We start from the raw sequence: 23207 nt of genomic DNA, 5'->3' as shown, positions 1-23207 counted from the left end.
TTGCAATTGCAAGGGTCGCTTAGTGGCTGGGCCGGCTCTGGTCCCCGCCCCTTAAAAATGTAGTGCGGTATTCGTTCGCTATTCACGAACTTGCTATCTGCGAATTTGGCTATCCACGAATCGCATTTAGAACTATACACAACTTAATCGAGAGAGAGAGGAGAAAAAGCAAGTGATGAGATAAAGTGATGAGAGTGAATGTGATGTGAGAAAGTGATGAGATAAAGTGATGAGAATGTAATGAGAGATGACGCGATGAGATACTTTAATATATTTAGAGTATGAAAAGTTTATTTCACGTACCATTAGTTTGTATTATGATAATTTTCATGATTTGATAGCTTATTTATGTATTTATTTATGGTGATTAATTTCCGAGGCCAATATCATTATCTGCGAAACGTACCATTCGCAATCGTGTTTGGAAATGTACACCTCACGAATAACGAGGAAATCCTGTACATTGCAAAAATAATCCTCTCTACTTTGTCATACCCCACCCTCCTCCCATCATACCCTCGTGAGTCACGCATTTGCTCTCCCTGTACAGCATATTGATGTAGGCGTATTTAGAGGCTTTAGACATCCAAGCCAGGAAAACTTACCATGTTCATCTCGAGCACTTTCTCATCACACAATGCACTCTCTGAGGAAAGGTCAACTGGCCTAAATGTTAACCTGAATCACAGTGTGCTCTGTAGTTAAGCTTAACCTTAATTAGCTGGTCAAAATTTTATAACATTACATTTTGTTTCGGTACTCTTTCGAAAAGTTCGGGAGTGGAGTGTTAGGCAGATTTATTATTCTAAAACAAGCTGGACCTATCTACACCAACTTCCATTTGAACTGTGAGTATACATTTTAGGTAAAGCCCCATATGCCCAACAGTTTCACACGTGGCACTCAGGAGGGTGAGAGGTGGACCTCAGAGTTGAAGCGGATCTGGCAGATGTTGCAGCACAGCACGTGTCTTCTCCTGGGTGCAGACGCAGTGGCAGAACTTGGGACTCCAAAGGAATGGGTGAGGACAGCCTTCTGCATGGGGTCCATCTTCAACAAGCAAAGGAGAGGGCACAGTCATCAGCAAAAGCATTTATTTTTCACTCTGCTCTCTCTGAAGCCACATTTGTAAGACTGTAAGGTTAGGACTGGGTGGCAACTGAGAGAGTGCTGAACTTGGACTTGGAGGATATAGCCCAGCGCTGTGGAGGCAAGGGTTGGTGAATCACACAATGTCGTGAAACTCCCTTCTCACTCATGGACTTTGAGGTTTCCATGCTCTGGCTTTCCAGGAGATGGCAGTACAGCAAGTGTTTCATCTGTATGGGGTACTTACAGCATTGTCCCGCGCATGCGTGGGTTTTTTTTTACAGGAACTCTGACTTTCTCCCACGTATAAACACTAATCGATTTGCCGATAGCACCTTGATACGTGGAGGACTGCAGAGCTTGTAGGTGGAATTTGGCACTGGCTCTCCGCCTCTCTCTTCGAGAGCGAGCGAATACCGTGCAGAGTGTTACAAGTTTGACATTATTATTATTACTGACCACAGACAAATGGTGGGCTGAGTTGGCCTCAGACGAAATTCCAATTGTGAACAATGCACTCTTATCGCACGGCCACATGCTCGGATTCTGATAGACAGAGAATAAGTATTCCATTCTGGTTACCATAAGTTGGTCATCGCTGATTGTACGCTGAACGTGGTTGTTTTGTTTGAGAATTGCTTAATGTATGCAGAGTTTACATATACAAGAAAATCGAAAATTTCAGAATGGATGCATTTAGAATGGACGTTTGTGACTGAAAGTTGACTTTAGAGGCTGCTGATAATGAGCTAAAGGCAACAGTTAGGTTATCGTGTGTGGAATTAATCATTTGGAACGTGGTTTGTTTTTTTAGAATGTGAGGCCAAGCATTGCATCCGTTAAGATGATGGTAAAGGTCACAGCTGGAAATATTCACACTGGTGCCACTGATCAAGTGTAGTCTTTAAACACTTCCAATTATCTTTTAAATAACAACAGTGATTACCTGTACATGGCACAAATAATTGGAACAAAAAAGTAAACATCCCACAAGAACACAATTACAATGATACATAAACACCATGGAAATAGTTCTGTCCGATGCCTTTTAACACAATGTCGGTGTAAAATTTTATGTATGGTCATATTTTCTAGATTAAATTGAAATACAATATCAGATTATACAAAAGCATCATCTGACTGGATGGTGCTGTGTAGAGCCCTCAACTCACAATTTTAAAGTTGCACGTTCCAATCCCCGTTTGGGGGGTAATTTAAATGTATTATTAGTCTTCTGGAGTTCGTAAATACGAGTAACACATTGTAAAAACTTAACAGTGGTGAACCTGTGGGCAGACTGGCCCCTACCATAGGTATGTGGAATTTCCATTCTTCAGGGCTGCCAAAATATATTAGCACCGTGACATAGCCAGGAGCAGGTAGACGATGCAAATGTTTGCTTTCGCATATTCTGCAATAAATCAACTGTATACTGGAATACGTTATAACAACAAATGTAATATGTGAAATTTGCATATCATTACAATGGTGTTAAACCAACAACATTCAATTAGTGTGCTCTAGAAACTAAAGTAGAATTTCCCGACTCTAGCTTCCCAGATGTCATGTCCAGTCAACGCAACATATTCACTATCTGGGAGGAGCATTGCCATCAATTCGGAGTACACTGCACTATGTACCTTCTGACCCGAGTTTTATTACCAATCATGGTTAACATCAATGGAGGGTAATATTTAAACTGGTCCTGAAGCCCCCTTTACCAAAGAACACCGACCCGCATGGTGAAGTATGGTTAAACACCCCCGCAAATTGCCAACACTGTGTGCTGCGCATTTTCATAAAGCAGTTGATTGAGAAAGGACTGCAAATAATTGCTACTGTACTCTTATAATTATTTATCATCTTCATTGTAATGGCGACCTAAACTCTCCATTTTCACTGTTGTAGCCTTGTGCACGATGTGATGACTACATGCATCTGCAGCACCTGCATGCTCACACACTGACAATGCAATCGGTTTGTGACCGGAATCAATGGCTGTGGACCTCTTTTCTCGACTCCAATTGATATCCCCACCATGTTGCTGCCTAAAAACACATTTGCATGCAGGATCCGTTGAATTTCCAAGTTGAAATTGGAATAGACTGCACTTGTAAACAGGACGTTGGAGCCAAATGTGGCCATTTGGAGTGTGGTTTATTACCAGTATGAAAGTGATATACATCTTCTTTTTAGACATTGCTATGAGTTTTTATTATATTATGCTACGTGGTAATTTTAAGTTTGTAAGACAAAATAACTATTACTTTTACACATAAAACGCTAACATTTTTATTTCCATCGGACAATAACAGCCCTTAAAATTTTTATCACACACCTCTGAGAGCACGATACCTGTGAAAGCATTTACGTAACAACATTAGCAGCTACATTTTCATTTTATTATGCATATTCCACCATACAATGCTGTTGTAGCAATTACTTGAGCAGTGGACTCAGTGTGGCTTTATTGTGAAATAAATAATTATTAATAAACAATTTTATTGGGAAATAATTAATGATTAAGATTTTCGTTTTTACTATTTTTATTTAGCCAGGTAAGGCCCAATGAGCTACATACAGTAGTTCTTTTTCAGAAGCGACCTGGCTACAATTGATAGCTCAACGTAGTGGCTTATCATGTGGAAATGTATCGCAGCCAAATACTCTTAAACGCATGTTTTTAAATGTGGAGGGAATAACGGGAGGACCCGGAGACAAATCCACATGACCACAGGGTGAACATGTAAACTCCAAATATACAGGCGTCAGGGTTGGGATTGAACCCACCACCTCTTTTATACCAGCCAAGGTAGTTAACATCTCGCCACCGTGGCACCTACATATTTTGATCAGGGCCAGTTCTATGAATGTTTTTACTTCTTGAAATTTAAATTGTTTACCTTAATTTTTCACTCCATGCCTGGTGTGGAAATTATATGATTTGGGGTTAATATGGCATTTCTGGAACATTAAACACGGCTCTTTCCTTACTTATTCTGGCATGCCTTCAAAGGAAGAAACAACCAAAACCCCATTTTGGTGCTGTTGCGTCACTTTAAAACAATATTGATCCAGAGTACCATGACAGTTGAATTTTAAAAAGACTGCCCACACTCGCACGTCTTTCTCTCTCTCGTCCAAACTGCAGAATAGCGTGCCATCATTCAAATGCACCTCGAACTGAACATTAAGCGACTCCAACAACGTGTATAGCACTTGGTGACATTGCCAGGATGACAGGACTCCCACATTATGATTGGATGAGACACGACTCCATGATAGCTGTGACATCGCCGCAGTACACTACACAAACCATGGCAGATGCGGATACCTGATGCACAAGTGGAAAATTAAAAACTCTGCAGTGTGCGAATGTGGTCATTCAGAACAAACCGTACAATGTTTAACGACGCAATGGCCGATCCACAAATACGGAGGAGACATCACAGCGACCCGACTGAAGGATCGTAACCTTATTGTGGTGGTGGGAATTGTGCGTTTCGATGACCCCCAGAGCTATGTCGCCTGGAGTCTTGTACTCCTGGTAGGGTCTCCCTTGGGGGGAATTTCCAGACAAATAGCGGTCCAAACAAAAAGCCCCTTATGAATGGTTCTGAAATATAAAAATCAGAGAACCTCACCCAGACAAGGTATACCAGGACACCCCCCTGGAGCCAGGTCTGGGGGTGGTGTTCACTGGCAAGTGCCTGGTGGATGGGTGGCCCCCCACGTAACCCGGTCAGGCCCAGCCTGAAATGGCTACGTGGCGCCATCCTGTGGGCCCACTATCCGCAGTACGAAGGATGAGGGGCGGGTGCGATGCCACTATGGCAGGGAGAGGACCTTGGAAATGGACACTCGCTATTGGGATGTGGAATGTCACGTCGCTCGGGGGGAAGGAGCTGGAGCCGGTGGAGGTGGAATGGTATTGACTCAACATAGTCGGTCTCACCTCCACACACAGAAATGGCACTGGAACCAAACTTAGCGATTGGAGGTGGTCCCTCCTATTCCAGAGTCACCCCTGGTGAGAGGCCCCGGGCGGGTGTGAGGATACTCATAAGCCCCCCGGCTGGGGGCTGTTCAGTTGGAGTTTGTCCCAGTAGATGAGAGGATCGCCTCAATGAGACTTCGGGTCTCAGAAAGGAAAACGCTGACTGTTGTCTGTGCTTATGCACCAAACAGCAGTTCAGAGTATTCGGCCTTCTTGGAGATGGTGGGTGCAGTGCTCGACAGTGTGCCGCCTACTGACTCCATAGACTTACTGGGCGACTTCAATGCTCACCTAGGAAAAGATGGAGATACCTGGAGAGGCATCATTGGGAGGAATGGCTCTCCTGATCTGAACCCGAATGGTGAGATGTTATTGGAATTATGTGCTAGTCACAGAACGTCAATAACAAACACCATATTCGAACACAAGGATGCTCATAAGTGTATTTGGTAACCAGAGCACCTTGGGCCGAAGGTCAATGATTGACTTTAAAGTTGTATAATTAATCGGACCTAAGGCCATATGTTCTGGATATTCGGGTGAAGAAAGGGACAGAGCTGTCAACTGATCACCAACTGGTGGTAAGTTGTATCCGACGCCTGGGGCACCAACCAGATAGACGTGGAAGGCCCAAACGAATAGTGTGGGTTTTCTGGGAACATCTGGCAGAAGACCCAGTGCAGAAAGATTTCAACTGCCACCTCCGGGCAAACTTCTCCTACACTCCAGGGGATTTCATGGACATTGAGTCCGGGTGGACGATGTTCAGGATCTAGATTGCCGATGCAGCTGCGAAAAGCTGTGGCCTGAGGGCAGTTGGTGCCTGTCATGGCGGCAACCCTAGGACCTGAGCTATGCTCGGCGCGGCGTCCGCAGTGATGCAGGTGCTGTACTGTCCCATGGTAGTGAAACGGGAGCTGAGTTCTCGAACAAAGCTCTCAGTTTACCAGTCGATCTACGTTCCCACCCTCACCTGTGCTCATAAGCTTTGGGTAATGACCGAAAGGATGAGATCGCGGGTACAAGGGGCTGAAATGAGGTTTCTCCGCAAGGTTTGCCTCAGAGTCGAGCCGCTGATCTTCCAGATCGAGAGGAGCCAGTTGAGGTGCGGATGCCCCCCGGTAGACTCCCCTTGGAACTCTACCAGGCACATCCCACTGGGCAAAGACCTCGGGGCCGACCCAGGGCACGCTGGCAAGACTATGTCACTCGGCTGGCCTGGGAATGCCTGGGAATTACTCAAGAAGAGCTGGAGTCAGGTCGCCAGGGAAAGGGAGGTCTGGACCTCCCTACCAAAATATGCTGCCGCCGCGACCCTCACCAGGACAAGCGGATTGAGGAACGAACATCGCAGCGGGGATGACACACTCCGCTGCTCCTGACGCAGTTGCCTGGCTTGACCACCTGAATGTGAAATTGTAGTTGTTTCTCTGCATCTACATCATCAGCCATACGAATGGAGAAGTACTCTATTGCACACATTCAATTCTGTGTTCTCATTATTGACACTTTAATCCCATGTCAGTTGAGATACACAGCCGAGATGCGTAACTTTTTTTCATTGATATAATGTAAACACATTTATCTTTCCCACTCGATATATAAGCAGCCATGAGCCACTTTAATTACCATACGATGACTCGCCATAGAAGTGAAATACTAAGCGGGCGAATGTGAGAAATATTATCTTACGTCGAGAAATTCTAACAGTAGTTCCACAGCAGCATTATCTCGTTGCAGAAATAAAACACGTAACGTAGTTAAACATGAACCACGAATTAGTGTGACATGAGAAAACTCCGAGAGGCGATGCTCTCTAATATGCTAAAGCAAATCTATGGAAACTGGTCTCGAAGGGATGGGTTCAGGCTCTATATAACTCGGCATGGAATAATCAGTGACACGAGAACCACCATTTATAAATCAATCATCGACATGCTTGTATGGACAAAATGAGGATGGTATTGTGCCGGGGCATGAATGCTCTTGTATATGTCAGTGTAGTGATGTAATCACGCTTGGGTGAATTTTCTGGTTTAGGAGTAAAACATGGATTATAAATGAATTACTGTACTATCAGTACAGTATTATTGTTCTAATCAACCTAGCCTCTTCGTATATCAACCAATTCAACTTGGCTCATTACCAAATTAAAGCCTTAATTGGAGGACTAATACTTGCTACAGATTACAATACAAGTGGGATTTAAATAAATCTCAATGTATCTGCATTGCAAGATGCGTCATAGAAGTGGGACATGAGTATTCTGTGGAAAAATCCATTTATTTTATTTCAAAATAAAGTTTTTGTTTGTTCGATCGCCTAAATATAAATGTTGTTAAATCCGCCGCCACCCCACACAGCCAATGAGTAAGGTTAGTCACGTAAACAATAAATGCCATTTGGTTACTACTACTTCAGCACACCGGTGTGTTGGAGAGTAACCCCACAACATTTATAATTCCAGTACGATGTTTCTTTGTTAATTACAATTTGCATCATCAGGCAACAGCCATAATTGTGAAGAAGTCTTCTGGTTTCAGTCTTAAATAGTTAAGGTGATTTCAAGTTCAAGTTCATTTATTAGGTATAGCCCTGTGAACCATTCGGCTCTTGAATCGGGTGCAACCGCAACAAACAAAAAACTAAAACATGAACAAAAAACATCTTAAAGTGAATATGTGACTGAGTGCAAACAGAAAATCCAAGAAAAGACAGCAGTGATGTCATCACTGTGAGCCTATCAGGTGCGTAGACCAGAGGGGGGGGTCAATGTAGTCATATTTATTACAATGGATCATGTTCATCTGAGAATATGCAGTAACTATAATTGGCTGGGTTATTCACAGATAGTCAAATACATAATTAATTTATTTATTCCACTAAAAGAGAGGAGAAGAAGGCCTTGAACCTAGCCTTCAACTGGGGCAGTCAGCACCGACAGTGGGGAGAAAGAGTTCCTGAAATTGGGGGCAGCAGAGGAAGATGAGCGATCTCTCAATGAGACTAAATATTGTACAGAACAGAATACAGATTACCATGGTGTAATCATGTCTGCTCACTGGTGAAAATTGCAAACGTGTAATTCTTTAATCAATGAAGTATATATTTGGTAAGTTCCTGTGCAGTAAACGAGTTTGCACTTATGTGCAGACCTTTTTTAAAGTGCTGGAGAATATATTAGTTATCTAAATTGAGCAGAGCGGTTCATTTGGAAATGGCATAGCGTATGGTGACCTACTCTTGCGAGCAAGGTCACAAACCGTGAATGCTCGCAGTACACAAGAAAAGCATTGCAATTGCAGGTGGTAAGATTTTCATCATTATGATCATCACTGTCTCCCGTAATGTTGCTTCATGCTCTTCATGCCTTTTTATTATGGCGTCATTGTGTGCATTGCCTTCTAAGAAATTGTTGCATTATGCGTGTGAATAAAACCTGTGGGTAAAAAAAATTGATACGCAGCTGGATTAAGTCACGAATAGGACCGCTGCATGTGCATGAACACAGATAGATATGACTTTTATGATGTATAAATCCGACAAGGCAAAGCCATTTAACCAGCTTAAATGTGCCACGATACTCAAATTTACAACCCACGAATGAGATAATACGCCGCAATGCATGGTGTGGCACTGTCGCATTTAAACACATGCAGCTACGCATACATGAGCTTGTTTTTATGTCCAGATGAATGGGTCTTTATACAAAGACTGTTACGTTTGCCTGATTCAAAATCAAATAATTTCACGTCCTTTACATAAAAGCTATATTATTTCCATGAAAGAAAACGCCTGTTCACAATTTTCTGCATTATGCAAATAAGTACCTGAATGCGCCATGTCCTCTGCACCTTTATCTATAATGGCTCACGGACACTTGTGGTGGAGGTGCACACTGTGGCCCACTGCAGCAGACACCTTCCTGGCAGGTACAATGTTGTGAAATGCACACTCTGACAGAAGCCACCATGTCCCACCCTAGCACTCATTGCAGTGGGCAAGCCGCCAAGCGGAATACCGCCTGAAAATTGAATTGTAAAAGATATTATTTCATTTTAAGCCAGGCCACACTTGGACCGTTCCGCCGAAATTGACTGGGACACGGCGCCTTGCAATCCACAAGTGGAATAAAACGGGGCTGTTCGCAAATATATCAAAGTGCGTGATTGTAACTCTGTCTGCAAAAAAAGAAACCCCCACCAAAATAAATGACAGCAAACAGAAAAAAACCACGCGAACCATGCCCCCAATAAGCTCATAGGACAGACTCCCAGTTACCACATTTGCACCATAAATATAGTTGACTCGCTTATAGTTGTCCTTTACTGCCTATGGCAGACAAACACACTCTTCATTCGCAGGAGCTGCGTGAGTATTCCACAAATAATGTTCCACACTCGTAGAGATCGTCCTGTCGAGGCAACATTGTGTCACCTAATGTGTGGAGGTGCAAAGTGAAACTGTACAGGTATCCCTCGATTTACACAAGGGGTGCGTTTAAAAAAGAAAAACGCGTAACATGAAACTTCGTATATCCGAATGGCTTATCCCATTGATTTGTTACTAAAACATTAGGGATGTGTTTCGGGACAGTAATTCCAACTCTACACCTAACCTAAAAAATATACACACCTACATCACTTTTCACAATACAAGAAATAATATTGAAGATAAATATAAAATGATTGAATAATAATGAATTTAAAACTTAAATCATTTACCTTTACAGGGAACTCGCCAATATATCTGCATGTTGGAAAGCCTGGAAAGGTGATGCGGAGGCATTACTGTTGCATTGTGGGGAGACTGTGACGTTGCCGAGGATGCTTCTTGTTTGACGATCTCATGGCACTTTCCGTGTGAAAATTGTTTACGTGGGAATTCGGCTTCGTTAATCGAAAAGTGTCTATAATTTGCCAATTGTGTTAACGCGACATGTCACGAACGGAACATTTGTAAATCGAGTTTACTAGCAGCTGTAATAGGATTTATTTGAGAATTCGATTATAAATCACATTCAAGCTACTTTTTATCTTATTTATATAAAAAAATTAAAAGTTACGTATCCTCTCTTACGTTGCTGTGTTTACATGGTTCCCTCCTGCCTGTGTAACTCCACAATGTCACCAACACAATACAGTACATGTCTCACTACCTCTGGCACTTCAACGCCGTGCGAACTGTACGATGAGCAAGAGCATCTCCCCTCGACTCAAACATCGAACCATTGCTTCTGTGACCAGAATTGTACTTCCCTGTAATGTCCAAAGCATACAAATTAGCAGAGCAACCTTGCAGCACACCCAAAAATATCTCATGACGAAACATAAACCACTCTACGTGCTCGGTGATAAAAAGTAACTTTAGTTAACCATATAAAAAAAAATGTTAAAACTGTATCGCAGATGATTGCATATTGCACAATGTTACATATGAATGTCCCTATGAGACAGCGTAACTGGTATAATAAATGTCATCAGCTGTGGAATTGATATCTATTGAATTTTTAGAAACGAAAAAAAACCCCAACTTGTCGATTGAGTACCCGTCAAATCTTACCATGCCATGGCAAGTCCTTCTCGATGGTGATACGGGCCAGTGATGGACGAGCAATTGCCGATCGCAACGGGTGGCGATTTCCCCGCGCCTAATCGGCATGCGCGTGGTGCGCACGAGAGAAAACACTGCGGCAAAAGGGGCCACGACACGTCGAGCAAAGAGAGAGAGAGAAGGAGCGTTCTCTGTGCACAGACCTTGGCCGAAAGGGCTATCTGATTACACTATATAACACAATTTTTGTTCCTGGGTAGTAAGTGTTATTTCGTAATTATTTCGTAATTGCTTAGGCCAAAATATCACTGTCCTGTGACCAGGAGAGTGATATTTTGAAATGTACCTATTTTCAATGAGAAAACTGGCAAATTTGTGTCTTTTCGATCATATTAAGTCAGAAATCAAAATTAACATGTATTTATACAAAAGTAATACAATAATGACTACAAAAAATTTAGAAGTGAGTAGTTTTTCGAGATTTACGATTATACTGTAAATCACGTTCACGAATCAGCCCCCAAATGTAGTCTCCCATCATGTTCTCGTTATACTGTCCTTGGTAGCGGCGTTCAAAGTCCAGTATATCCTGGTGGGAGCGCTCGCCTTGCTCCTCTGAGTACGCTCCCATGTTCCCCTTGAATGTATAAAGATGAGCATCAAGGATATGGACTTTGAGGGATATCTTACAGCCTATTGTGCCGTAGTTCTTCGCAAGTCTCAACCAGCTCCACATAGTTTTCGACCTTGTGATTGCCGAGGAAGCCACAAACCACTGTGACAAAGCTGTTCCAAGCCGGTTTCTCCTTACTAGTGAGCTTCTTGGGGAATTCATTGCACTCCAGGATCTTCGTCCGACGAAGACACCGGCTTTGACATTGGCCTCAGACAACTTAGGGAAAAAGTCTTGAAGGCACTTGAAGGCTGCCGACTCCTTATCTACAGCTCTGACAAATTGTTTCATAAGGCCCAATTTCATGTCCAGTGGTGGCATCAGCACCTTCTGGGGGTCCACCAGTGGCGCCCAATTGACATTGTTCCTCCCTACAGAGAACTCGGTCTGCTGTGGCCAGTCCCGCCTGTGGTAGTGCGCCTTGGTGTCCCTGCTGTCCCAAAGGCAAATATATCACGGAAACTTGGTAAAACCGCCATAGAGACCCATCAAGAATGCCACCATTTTGAAGTCTCCGATGACCTCCCAGCCGTACTCATCATACTTCAAGGCGTCCAGCAAGGTATTGATGCTGTTGTATCCTCTTTGAGGTGCACCGAGTGTCAGGGGAAGAGACGGGTACTTGTTCCTATTATGGAGCAGCACGGCTTTGAGGCTCCTGGATGAGCTGTCAATGAAGAGGCGCCACTCATTCTGGTTACAGGCGATTCTGATTGCCTCGAACAGACCGGTCGCATTGTGGCAGAAGCAGAGCCCATCTTGATGGACGAAGAAGCTGCAAAAAGGTTGGTGACACTTCCTCTGATCTGCTACTTATCCAACAAGTTCCACTGCTTGAGCCTAGACGTCAAAAGCTCGGCATTGGACTTCGTGAGACCAAGATCTCTGATCAAGTCGTTGAGGTCTTTTTGGTTGGGGTAGTATGGGTTTCTCTCCTTAGCTCCACCTCTGAAATTGTCATCTGCTCTCTTCGAAAGACAGCTGCTCTCTCTCCGGAGGAGTGGGTACGGGGAGATTATGGCAGTGTGGCACCGGGGTGATGGATGAAGGAAAGTCCGGATACGTGATAGCAGGTGCATTCTTGTCAGTCCGACTTTTGGAAGGGTCCACCATGCAGAAGTAGCAGTTGCTTGAGTGGTCAATGGGTTCCCGCCAAATTCTTGGGACAGCGAACTTCATGGCTCTCTTTCCCCTTTGTACCATCCTACAAAAAGACATTTATTTCACTCATGACTAATGTGTAAGAGATTCTCCCAACATTTTTCATGTATGATATATTTTTTCAATAGCATTGAAAATTGTAAAACATTTTAAACTTTTACAATTTTACAATTTTTAACTAATTTGATAACATAAAATTCCGAGCAACAATTGTCCATCTTACCTTTCAGAGTTTTTTTTGCATTGCTCGCAGGTGAAATGAGGTGCCCAGGGTTTGTCTTGATCCCTGACAGGCATGCTGAAATATGCCTTGTAGGCCTCACGCATCTTAGCAGATGCTTCCACAGAATACTTTTTCACTCTTGTCTTGATAAATCGGCCACAGACATAGCAACATGCGTCTGCCGGATGCTTGCAGCCTTTTGATGCCATCTCAGAAAAATGCAAATATGTATCCACTTAGGCAGTTGGAACTAAACTGAACTGGTGGGCTTAAGCCCCCTGTATTTATACTACTAGTTATATTACTGGAAAGTTCTACAATGTTCTAGAAGTTACTCCAAGTTTACTCAGCACTAAATCTATCTGCAATGTTCTGGAAAATAGGTAAATATCATTGTCCTGGTCACAAAAGCAAAGTTTGTGGGGAATATCCATTTTCTATACCTTTGCGGCATAATCAATTAGGAAATAACACTTAAAACCCAGGAACAATTTTTTTATTACACAGTGTTATCGATGGAGAGTTCGTGTGGATTAAGAATTGAATGTGGGGGGAGGGCAGGGGGTCACGCAAAGGACAAGGGACCAGGCCCATAAATACGATGAAGGAAGAGTGCTATGCTGGCAAGGAAGGTGGGGAAAGGGGGACAGGGGTTTGTGGGGAGGGAACCGAGAAATATACAGATTGGTGGGAAGAGGAGAGATGTATAAAAATAACTAAAGTAAACATTTTTTTTATTTTACCAGCTAACGCCCACTGAGCGATATAGCTCTTTTTAGAAGCGACCTGGCCACAAATGATAGCTCTACGTAGTGGCTTAAAATGTGCAAATTTCTAGAAGCCAAATACTCCAAACGCATGTTTCTAAATGTGGAGGGAAAACCCGGAGGACCCGGAGAAAAATCCACACAACCATGGGGAGAGAGACACGCAAACTCCAAATATACAGACGTCAGGGTCGTATGCAGGAGGTCGAACACACAACCTCCTCCATACCTGGTGAGGGAGTTAACATTTCGCCACTGTGGCGCCAAAAGGGGAGACAACGCGGAGGGGCTCTGAGAAAGAAAACGTTGTTCGTCAGCGACAGTGCTTGGGCCCTGCAAATGGTCGTGTTGACGTTGATGGAATAATTAAGTTGCCTTACAAGGGCGACTCGAATGGACTCCCTTTCACCAGCAGTCTTCTGATGTATAACACTGGTCAACACACTTTTTCTGGCATAAGGTATTCCAACGGTTTTAAGATAAGTTTGGGGTGCTGATTCCAAATCTGGCATCAGTTTTTGTCTATCACATCCGGTTTTTGAGATATCAAATATTGCATTTTCAATAAAAACTGCAGAAGAAAAATATTAAATAAATGTGGAGATCTACATAAAATAATATTATAAACACACTATCCTAAAAATACAGCACCATATTTTAATACTAAAGCAGTCACTGACTCGCAACAACTTGCAATCATAAGTGACGGAGTTAATTTCAGGTAAATCAATTAAAATGGGGTATGCCGATAGCATAAAAATGAGATGTGATAGAGCAAATCTGAGATGAGATTTGGAATCAGCACCCTGAAATTAGTCTAAAACAGCTGCAAAAGTCCAGGCCAGAAAAAAATAGGTTTTTTTTGTTGACCAGTGTAATTCACCCTCCCCCTGGAAATGCTGTGGAGCAGCAATATAGCTGCTTGCACGAATGCAGATACAGGAGGGTTCATGAAAAGGTATGTAGCCTGACATAAACCAATGACCTTGGAAAAAAAACTCTTATGTCAACATACCCACCGTTGGAGTTCATTGAACTTGGTTCACTGGTGTTTTAAGACTTTAATCCCTACCCTAAATAACTTTTCCTTTGCTCCTCAAAGCACCTTTTTAACAGTACATATCACTGTTGTCACCAGGGGTTCGTCAGATATTTACATTGAATTTAAATCCAGCTGATTTTTTCCCTCACAATTTGGATCCAGCCAAATAGTAAACAGTAAAAAAAAGTTAGAAGCAAGTTCGTGAAATATTTATCTTTACTCAAAGTTAACTGTCTTCAACAGCGTGTAGCTTTTGTCTTCATTGGTTATGTTACGCTTGTGTAAAGCTCCTCTAAAGATGTGATGTGAAAACTGCACTATAACTGGCGGCATTTGTGAATGAGAATAACACATTCCTGCGGAGGGAGCTGGTAGGAACGTTGGGTTGCTCGGTCAATGGCCAGGGTTAACGGCGGCGTGGTGTATTCTGCAAAATATGCCCGACTGCTGAGGGCGGGCACAAGCCGGCGTGAGTAGATTAAACGTTGAGTTTTATAAGGGCACCACGGGGTGATCAGCCCCTCCACACCCAGCCCCACCCTCCCACCCAGCCCCTCCCCACCCTCCCCACCCAGCCCCACCCCTCCCACGCCCCACCCAGCCCCACCCTCTCCACCCAGCCCCTCCCCACCCTCCCCACCCTCCCTTCCCCACCCAGCCCCTCCCTGCACGACGGACGCAATAATCCCCTGTGGGCTGGTGTAACCAGGAGGTTCCTACCAGTATCAGCCGTTTGTGCAATGGCCAGAAATATCAATACAGAATGCATCATATTATAATTTTCTATAAACCTGCAGCTAATATTGATTCATTTTCTTGTAGACATAATGTGGATCATAGTTTTGCATACTCTGGAGAATTATTTCTAGACCAAAATAAAATACATTAATACCAATGGCCAAATCACCCAAAATGTGCCCGACCTTGTCAAATATTGGAAGCTAGGCAGGGATTAGCCTGGATAGTTAACCACCAAGCATTTAACAGGTGTTCTAGACTGCTTCGGGCCTATATTGTCAGTAGAGGTCAGTCGTGCAAAATCCATGAAAAAGGTTTTTTGGGTAAGAGCGCACGTAAATGTCATAAACCCACCTCCACCTGAAACAGCCAATTAGTAAGGTTTGTCACGTGAACAAAACGTGGCAATTGGTTACTATCTTCTTGGTTCTTTCGGTAAAGTCACGTAGAAGGGAAATAATAAAATAATAAAAATAAAACATAATAAAATAATTCTCACGACGTTTCGGCCACAACGCAAGGACGGCTGCTTGCGTTGTGGCCGAAACGTCGTGAGAATTATTTTATTATGTTTTATTTTTATTATTTTATTATTTCCCTTCTACGTGACTTTACCGAAAGAACTAAGAAGATGAATCCCTGCAGTCACGAAAGCTTTAAATCGAAATTGGTTACTACTTCAGCACACCAGTTGCGTCTCCCAAGTGACCTGTCGCGGGTCCCAGGCCATGCAGTGTCCGCAGCCTCCAGTGAGGAGGCAGCGAGGTTCAGCCACACGATTTATCTTCCAGTAGTGTACAATACACTACATATACATTTTTAATTCTGTACATTAGCCGTACAAATTATATTGAACACTAGAAAATATAAATCATATTTTACATTCAAAATACAAAGAATGTAAAAATACTTTATGTTTCATGTTTGGGTTCATGATTATGAACCAACCCATAGTTTTCCATTTGCCTTTGAGTTTTCAGATTGCGGATTTGATAATTGTGGCAATAACTATATTTGCTGTATTCTATAAGCTCATTCAGCAGTGGTGGTTAAAAATTATTCCATTTTCACTTTTAAACGGTCCACCAAAGTTTAAAGCTGCGGTCTTTTGTGGCGTTTTGTAATTGTACTGAGTGCTTTAACTTCGTGAATAAAGCCAAAATGTATGAAATTTCAATTGCTACGTTTCCCATACGTTTTCCTTCACTATAAATGCGTATCATGTGGGAATATTTAAATATATTCTGGTGCCAGTTTATTAACTTTTGGAGCTGAAACACACTCCCTTGGTGCTATATTTTATCACCGTGGTGCCAGATTTAGATCTGCACTTGCCAACAGCATTTACAATCTGCGAAAGATCATCTCCTGGTATAAAAACATGGCTGCTCCTCCATCTGTTTGGGAAAATGTATACATTCACCATGCTCAGCTTTGCAGAATGACATATATATACACACATATATAAAAAGAAAATAAAACATTTAATCGCTTACAAAAACTCAAGCTATTGTTGAAAAAAATTTAACAAAAGATTATTGAGATAATTACTGCATAGAACATCAATCTATTTGGATTAAGTTTGTCTTGCGGCGAATGCATCAGAAGGAATCGAAGTCACACATATCTAAGCCATGTGCTCCTCAACCTCCAATTGAGGCAATGGTCTGAGGGAAATTCTGTGGCCAATACATCACTGACAAATACCAACACTTCTCTGTTAAGTCAGGTTTGGTGGGTTGCACATGTAAAACAAAAGTTTCGAAGGTGAGGGTTGGATGGATTATATTCATTTGTGAAACTCCCAAAGCTAATGGGCTCTGAAGTGGACAGGAGGTAGGAGTATAGCAAATAAGTTGTGAACCATCCGTGTCTTCAGGTTCATGGACACGTCTGCGTGAATCTCTGAATGTTATCCACTCAGATGCAAGTTTTCTGTGGGTATTTCAGTTTCCTCCAAGGTGCAAAATAGTCATTCATGGAATTGACCAAATATACAAAAGCAGCACCCTCCTGAAAATGCCTTGAGATTCAATCAGGCTTTCACGGATCAAGAGGCACAACAACACGACTCGAGAAGGGGCTTGCTTGTTATTCTACATTGTTTTGGCAGGATGAAGGCCAATTTTCTGGGAGAGTGGAATTAATACTAATATGTTATTACAAATATTCTGTCCCTCCCATTCTGTGAGGTAAAAAGTTGTTGAAATTGTACTTTGAATGCAGAAAGTTTGCCATGCCAGAAATGTTCCTTTCTCCGTAGCCTAATGAACTCCATATATGAATGTTGCACATAGTCTATGGGGCATTGTAATGGTTTAACACCTACATCTAATGTGTAATTTTCTTCAAGAGTAATATCTACCGTGGTCAATTATAAACAAGCACATGCTGGCATTTGTTAATGTGAATATTGAGCCGTGCTCGCAAAATATTCAATTGAAACTGTTATGTATATATATTTTTACATTCACACCAATGATAGCAATATTATTGCAATTGCAGCAATGTGACAAAATAATATAGAACATTTGCAGTATTGATTGCCAAAGTAAAACAATATGTAAAATATACTGATAACTACTCAAGGGATATATTATATACTTATATATATTGCTTGCTATTATATATGGATGAGGAACACGGACATTGAACCAAAGCTGATGAGTGCACAACGAAGCGAGGAGAGGTGCACGCTGGGAATTACGTTGAGAGACAAAAAGAGAAGCACATGCATTAGAGAACTTAAAAACATCATATTTATTAGTCGTGAAAAATTAGTGGGATTGGATCGGACGTGTCGCGAGGAGCGACGATGAGCGGTCGCTAAGACTAACGTCAGAGTCGCAGGGATAGGAGGGTAGTGTGCCCACGATTAATGCGGCTCGTACTGTGTGTGGATTGCTCCGTCACAGGACCGAGATAGATGGTGACAACTTTGAAAGGCCTTCCTCTAGCAGTGGGTTGAACATAGATGACAATGATGTTGATGAGATCTGGCCAGATGAAAACAATATATGTCAAATAGTAATGTTTCATTATATATATGAATCATATGATCCATCCTGTATGAATCATCCAGCTGCACCCTCAAGCATACACTTTTTCTACAAACATCCCACATCACTCATCCCTGCCGTAAAAATCCCTGCCACTATTGGCCACACACATTGCCACTCTCGTGACACACCTCTCACCACACACCCTGCCACCTCCGTATGAATGTATGCTTGTTGAACTTCTTTCGCACCGTACGTAGTCAACCGCACTAATCAGGAGGTGCGGGGGAACGACAACAAACTAAACACAAAAATAAGGTCTAAAGAAATGATTTCGTCAATCCAGATTATTTTAAAGTGCATAGCTCCAGTGGCTTCCTAATATCGGAAGGAAGAGCGTTCCAGAAGCACATTTGAAAGCGCGCGGTGCAGTGATCGTCTTTGTTCGATGGTTAGCCAAAAGCCGCTGTGAGGATGATCGGAGTTTGCATGATGGGTAATGCTCCTTGATGAGCTCATCAAGGTTTTGTGGTTCATATCCCTCATTTTAAGAACCCCAGAGGGATGATGGGGGTGGGGGAGGTATCGACTCTTAACCAACATTGTGAACTATAACCCTTATATTTGTGAGTTGAGTGCTTTAACCAGTATGTTATGTTGCTATTCAGACGTCGTGTGTGTTGGGCAACAGTCTAGAGTCTAATGTTTTCTGAAATCACAGCTCATTTTAGTCATTTACGGTGGGGAGATGTTAACTCCCTCGCCTGGTATGCAGGAGGTAGTGGGTTCGATCCCTACCCTGACGCCTGTATATGTGGAGTTTGCATGTCTCTCTCCCCGTAGTCCCATGGATTTTTCTCAGGTCCTTCGCTTTTTCCCTCCACGTTTAGAAATATGCGTTTAGAAAATAGCTATATACATGTAGCTCAGTGGGCTTTACCTGGTAAAATGATTTTTAAAAATAAAAATAGTAATAATTGCTCAGTGCTTCATCACGAGGTCATCATGACCAGTGCTGTTGTTGGTTCTTTTGTAGTGACTGACTCAGACACACTAAGAGTAGGAGGCGCTCTGTTTATTAACACGGCCTGACAGTTCACACCTTAGCAATTACGGTTCCCAGTCAGGACAGCTGGCAGACTGCCTGACTGGCGACGCCGAGACGGTGAAGACTCCAGCACAGAGGTCGCAACCGGGTACCCGATACCCGTACCCTACCCGATACCCGGCTACCCGTACCTGGCCGGGTACGGGTTCGGGTACCCGTTTGCGACCCTGGTGCGGCTGGGTACGGGTACGGATAGGCCGTGAGTCACTGGTGAGTAACCGTTTGTCACTCATTTCGGGTAGGGTACGGGTACGGGTAGGGAACGGATACCCGTACCCGGCCAGGTACGGGTACCCATTTGCGACCCTGGTGCGGCCGGGTACGGGTACGGGTAAGGAATCAAAGCCCATTTGCTACCTCTGCTCCAGCAGCACGACGGAGATCCCACTCCAACCGACAGCCCCGAGGTCCCCTCCCGGGGCCCCTCCTATACTGTGGGTGTGGCCTGCTAGCTCCGCCCCCAAGGCCACGCTCCCCTTCTGGAACCTTTCCCCGACATCCCTCTCTCTGGTCTATCACGTGACCTGCTGTCAGTCAGGGCTGCTGTAACTACAGAGATCCCCTTCCCTGCCAGCAACAAGCGCTATGCTGCTAAGTGACCAATTCTATGTCACTACACTTTAAAAAAATTACAAGTTTATTACCCTAACTGGGTCGCCGGTATATCACAAAGTGAATTCACACACAAGATGAATGCCCTCGAAGAGATTTAAGATATACAGTAATGCACTGCATGCCCCTATTAGCCGAGGCAAGTTACCACCTACAAAGCATTTCAAATGTTAGTTGAACACCTTAGGCTCCAGCGCAGCAGCACGGTACAGCTTTAATATATTATTCATGTTTTCTTTTTCTAGTGACATGTTCACTAACTGATTTGGAGGCCGATCCCTTTACCGGAAACAGTCCTATACCAAGCGTCGTCAGTGCGCTTTCAACACAGCATGGCAGGTGGTTGCATGAGTCACTTGGTGTTGCTTTCTTGAAAGTGTGGCATATGTCGAGGGTTTTGGCAATTCGTTTTGAAATCGTAAAAGCCAAAATGCTCTTTTACTGAAAAAACATTCTGACAAGAACAATTGAGAGTATGTATGTTTCAAAAGTAATGCCCCATCTGTTCTATAATCCATAAGCATGACAAGAGCATATCGTCATAGCATAGTCTCCCAAAAATTGTAATTTTTCCTCACTTTAATGAAAAAGACAACATGCATAAACATACATATGAGATCAGGGCATGTGTCAAAAAAATCTAAGCACAGGATAGCTTAGTCAATCGTGTTGGTTTACAACAGTGAACTTCAGAGTGAATCATATATTGAATACATAACCGTATATGTAATTATTGTATGAATACATCACGTATATTTGTACGAATACATCACGTATTAATAATGCAACAACAATGCGAAAGAAAGATATTGCCCGAATACACCAGCCAGAATCGTGTGTAAAATAAATCTATGTATTTGGTCACAGTGAACTGCCAGCGATGCACAGGCAATACCACTTTTCTACGAATGAATTTAGCTTTCTTGTAAAATATATCAGTCAGAATGTATAATGCGTGCAGTTACAACGGTCGCTGAAAGCTCAAGATAGCTTGGTAAAAAACACTCGATTTGAGCAGCACACTTGGTAAAAGCGTGTAATGTAAAAGCATGTAATGTAAAAGCGTGTAATGTAAGCAATTACAACAGGAGCTTAATTCAGCTGGAAGCTGTCTCAGCACGTGCCAGCACTAGTTTCTTTTCACCCTTTCTAATACGTACAGCGACCATAATTTCAACTTGCAACACGCCGCAACGCAATTCGCTCACTCTCAAAGAGACAGAACGACTCAGAGGCGTGAAAGACCACGGGCAAGTTGGGAAGGCAACCACCAGGCAGTAAGCCGGACACCAACAACAGACCGAGCAATGCCTGTGCTCTATCCAACACACCCACCCAAGTGCTCATGTTTATGACTCAGGCTGGTATTAAAGTAATAAAATGTGACTTTATCCGGTGGGGTTACTTTTGCCAACACCTAAAGCTCGGAGTTATTGAAAGCATATGACTTGTTAGCTTTGCTCGTTCATGGATATTCATATTCTTTGGGGATATAAAAAACCACCGCCAACATTCCTTACCTTATGTTCATAGCCACGAATCCACAACCTTCCAAATATCAACTGCATAATCTGTACCCTGACGTTTGATGTTATCCTTCTCTGAGTACAGGAGCGAGAACCAGTCCACAGGACCTCCTGTATTCCACAAAGGTCCAACTCTGCACCTCCGATTAGCACAGTTGGCTACGTGCAGTGCAAAAGAAGTTCAACATGCTTACATAGAGAGGAATAGCAACAGCCTTTCCTATCCAGCAGACATTACCTTGTTGATACCCATGGAATTTTCCTATACTTTTTGGAGGTTCTCTGAGTGGGGAATTTCAATTCCCTGGCTCTGCCAAAAGGGCTTGGGCTAGGGGCTGTTACGGACACCGATCTCCACAGGACCTCTGGCACGTGCTTATTTACATTTTCAGTATTTTGTTCTTTGGCAAAATCACATGGAAGGCAGAAAAAACACACCAATCCTCACTTTCCTGTTGCGCCAGATGGCAACACTGGTGGGTTGTGTGAGCAATTCCCTCTGGGAAACGCTTGCAATCGTTGGTTGATTACCCTCGTGGCAAGCCCACATGGTTTACAGGGCCTCTGCTGTGGAGTGAAGAACCGGTAAACCCTCCATCCTAAATTATCTCAACAAAAACCGCATGGACGCAATGATACTCACGATAACAAAAGCAAAAGCCCCCCCCGCCCCCGCCCCCATATAGTCTTGACAGGCTGTTCAGGCAAGTGCTCCTAGTGGTTACACATTAAGGCCAGCATGGCACACGCGTGCATGGTGTGATCAGCAACTATGCCGTGCTGCCTTTGTCTCCCTAGTTTCTGATATTGCCACACCACACCGGGTACCTATTTGAGGCTGAGTCGACCTCGGGGAGGACAAGGTACGGTTGGTCAATGCTGGTCGGCAGTCGAACTTGGATCCGCAGGGTTTCGTAGCGCAGGGCTCTAATCACATCACCGCCGCACCGATGAACCACAGAGGAGCGGTAAGGCAGCAAAAGCACCCAGCCAGTAAACCAGGAACCGTTTTGAGAATCGGCAGTCAGAAACTAGTAAGCGTTTCCAGCGAAATGTTAGTTATGAACACAGTGATTTGCACTTTATGCAGAAATATAAACCACACGGCAGCATGAAGGTAAAGGTGCAGTCCTGCAAAAGTGTGCACTCACACCTCTGCAATCGGAGGAACTTTCACTAGAGGCTGCTCTAGAGAGTGTATTTGGCCTACTCTTCCATGCTGACCAGACGTCTTGGAAGACATGGCACATGTACACTCTACATCACCACGCTAATATAAAAACAGTGATCCCCATATAGCCTTAACAAACTGTTGGGGCAAGTGCTATTTAACGAGCACCTATGAAGGCCGGCACGGCACACTAGGGGGTGGGTCGCCAGCACCGTGCCCGGTCGCCTTTGTTTCCCCAGTGGTGATGTTTACACACAGCACCGAGTACTCATTTAAGGCTGAGCCGACCTAGGGGAGGCCCAGAACCATTTCAGATAATCGTCACTGGTGTTGGCCATGAGCGGGAATCGACGACCGCTTGTGTCACAATCGAAACGTCGTAGTTTTTTGTTATTTTTGTTATTTTCTTTGAAACCATCTACGTGACTTTACCGAAAGACCCAATAATATGAATCCCTGCAGTCACAAAGCTTTAAGTCAAGCTCACCAACTCTTCTCGATGTACACACTCCTAGATTATGAGTTTATACATTTTTGTGAACTTGTAA

At 43.3% G+C, this 23207-nt stretch overlaps 1 protein-coding gene across 2 annotated transcripts in view; it reads right to left on the bottom strand.

Moving 5' to 3' along the window:
• The window catches only part of LOC133345874 (zinc finger protein 385D-like), a 78422-nt gene that overhangs the window by 25249 nt on the left and 29966 nt on the right, over positions 1-23207 (bottom strand). Inside the window, exons 1-2 of one of the 2 annotated variants that reach the window (XM_061556939.1) lie at positions 10245-10252; positions 925-1050 (exon numbers count right to left, since the gene is read on the bottom strand). In XM_061556939.1, the coding sequence (XP_061412923.1) occupies positions 925-1050 (126 nt within the window). In that variant the 5' untranslated portion in view covers positions 10245-10252. Of the gene's footprint in view, positions 1-924; positions 1051-10244; positions 10253-23207 lie in introns of those variants that run through there. The other variant, XM_061556938.1, reaches the window with a different exon arrangement.

Source organism: Lethenteron reissneri, chromosome 23 (genome assembly GCF_015708825.2).
Source record: "Lethenteron reissneri isolate LAM-NWPU_2019-01 chromosome 23, ASM1570882v1, whole genome shotgun sequence".
Taxonomy (NCBI): domain Eukaryota; kingdom Metazoa; phylum Chordata; class Hyperoartia; order Petromyzontiformes; family Petromyzontidae; genus Lethenteron; species Lethenteron reissneri.
Note: the sequence above shows the minus strand (reverse complement) of the source record. Positions and strands in the feature narration are given on the sequence as shown.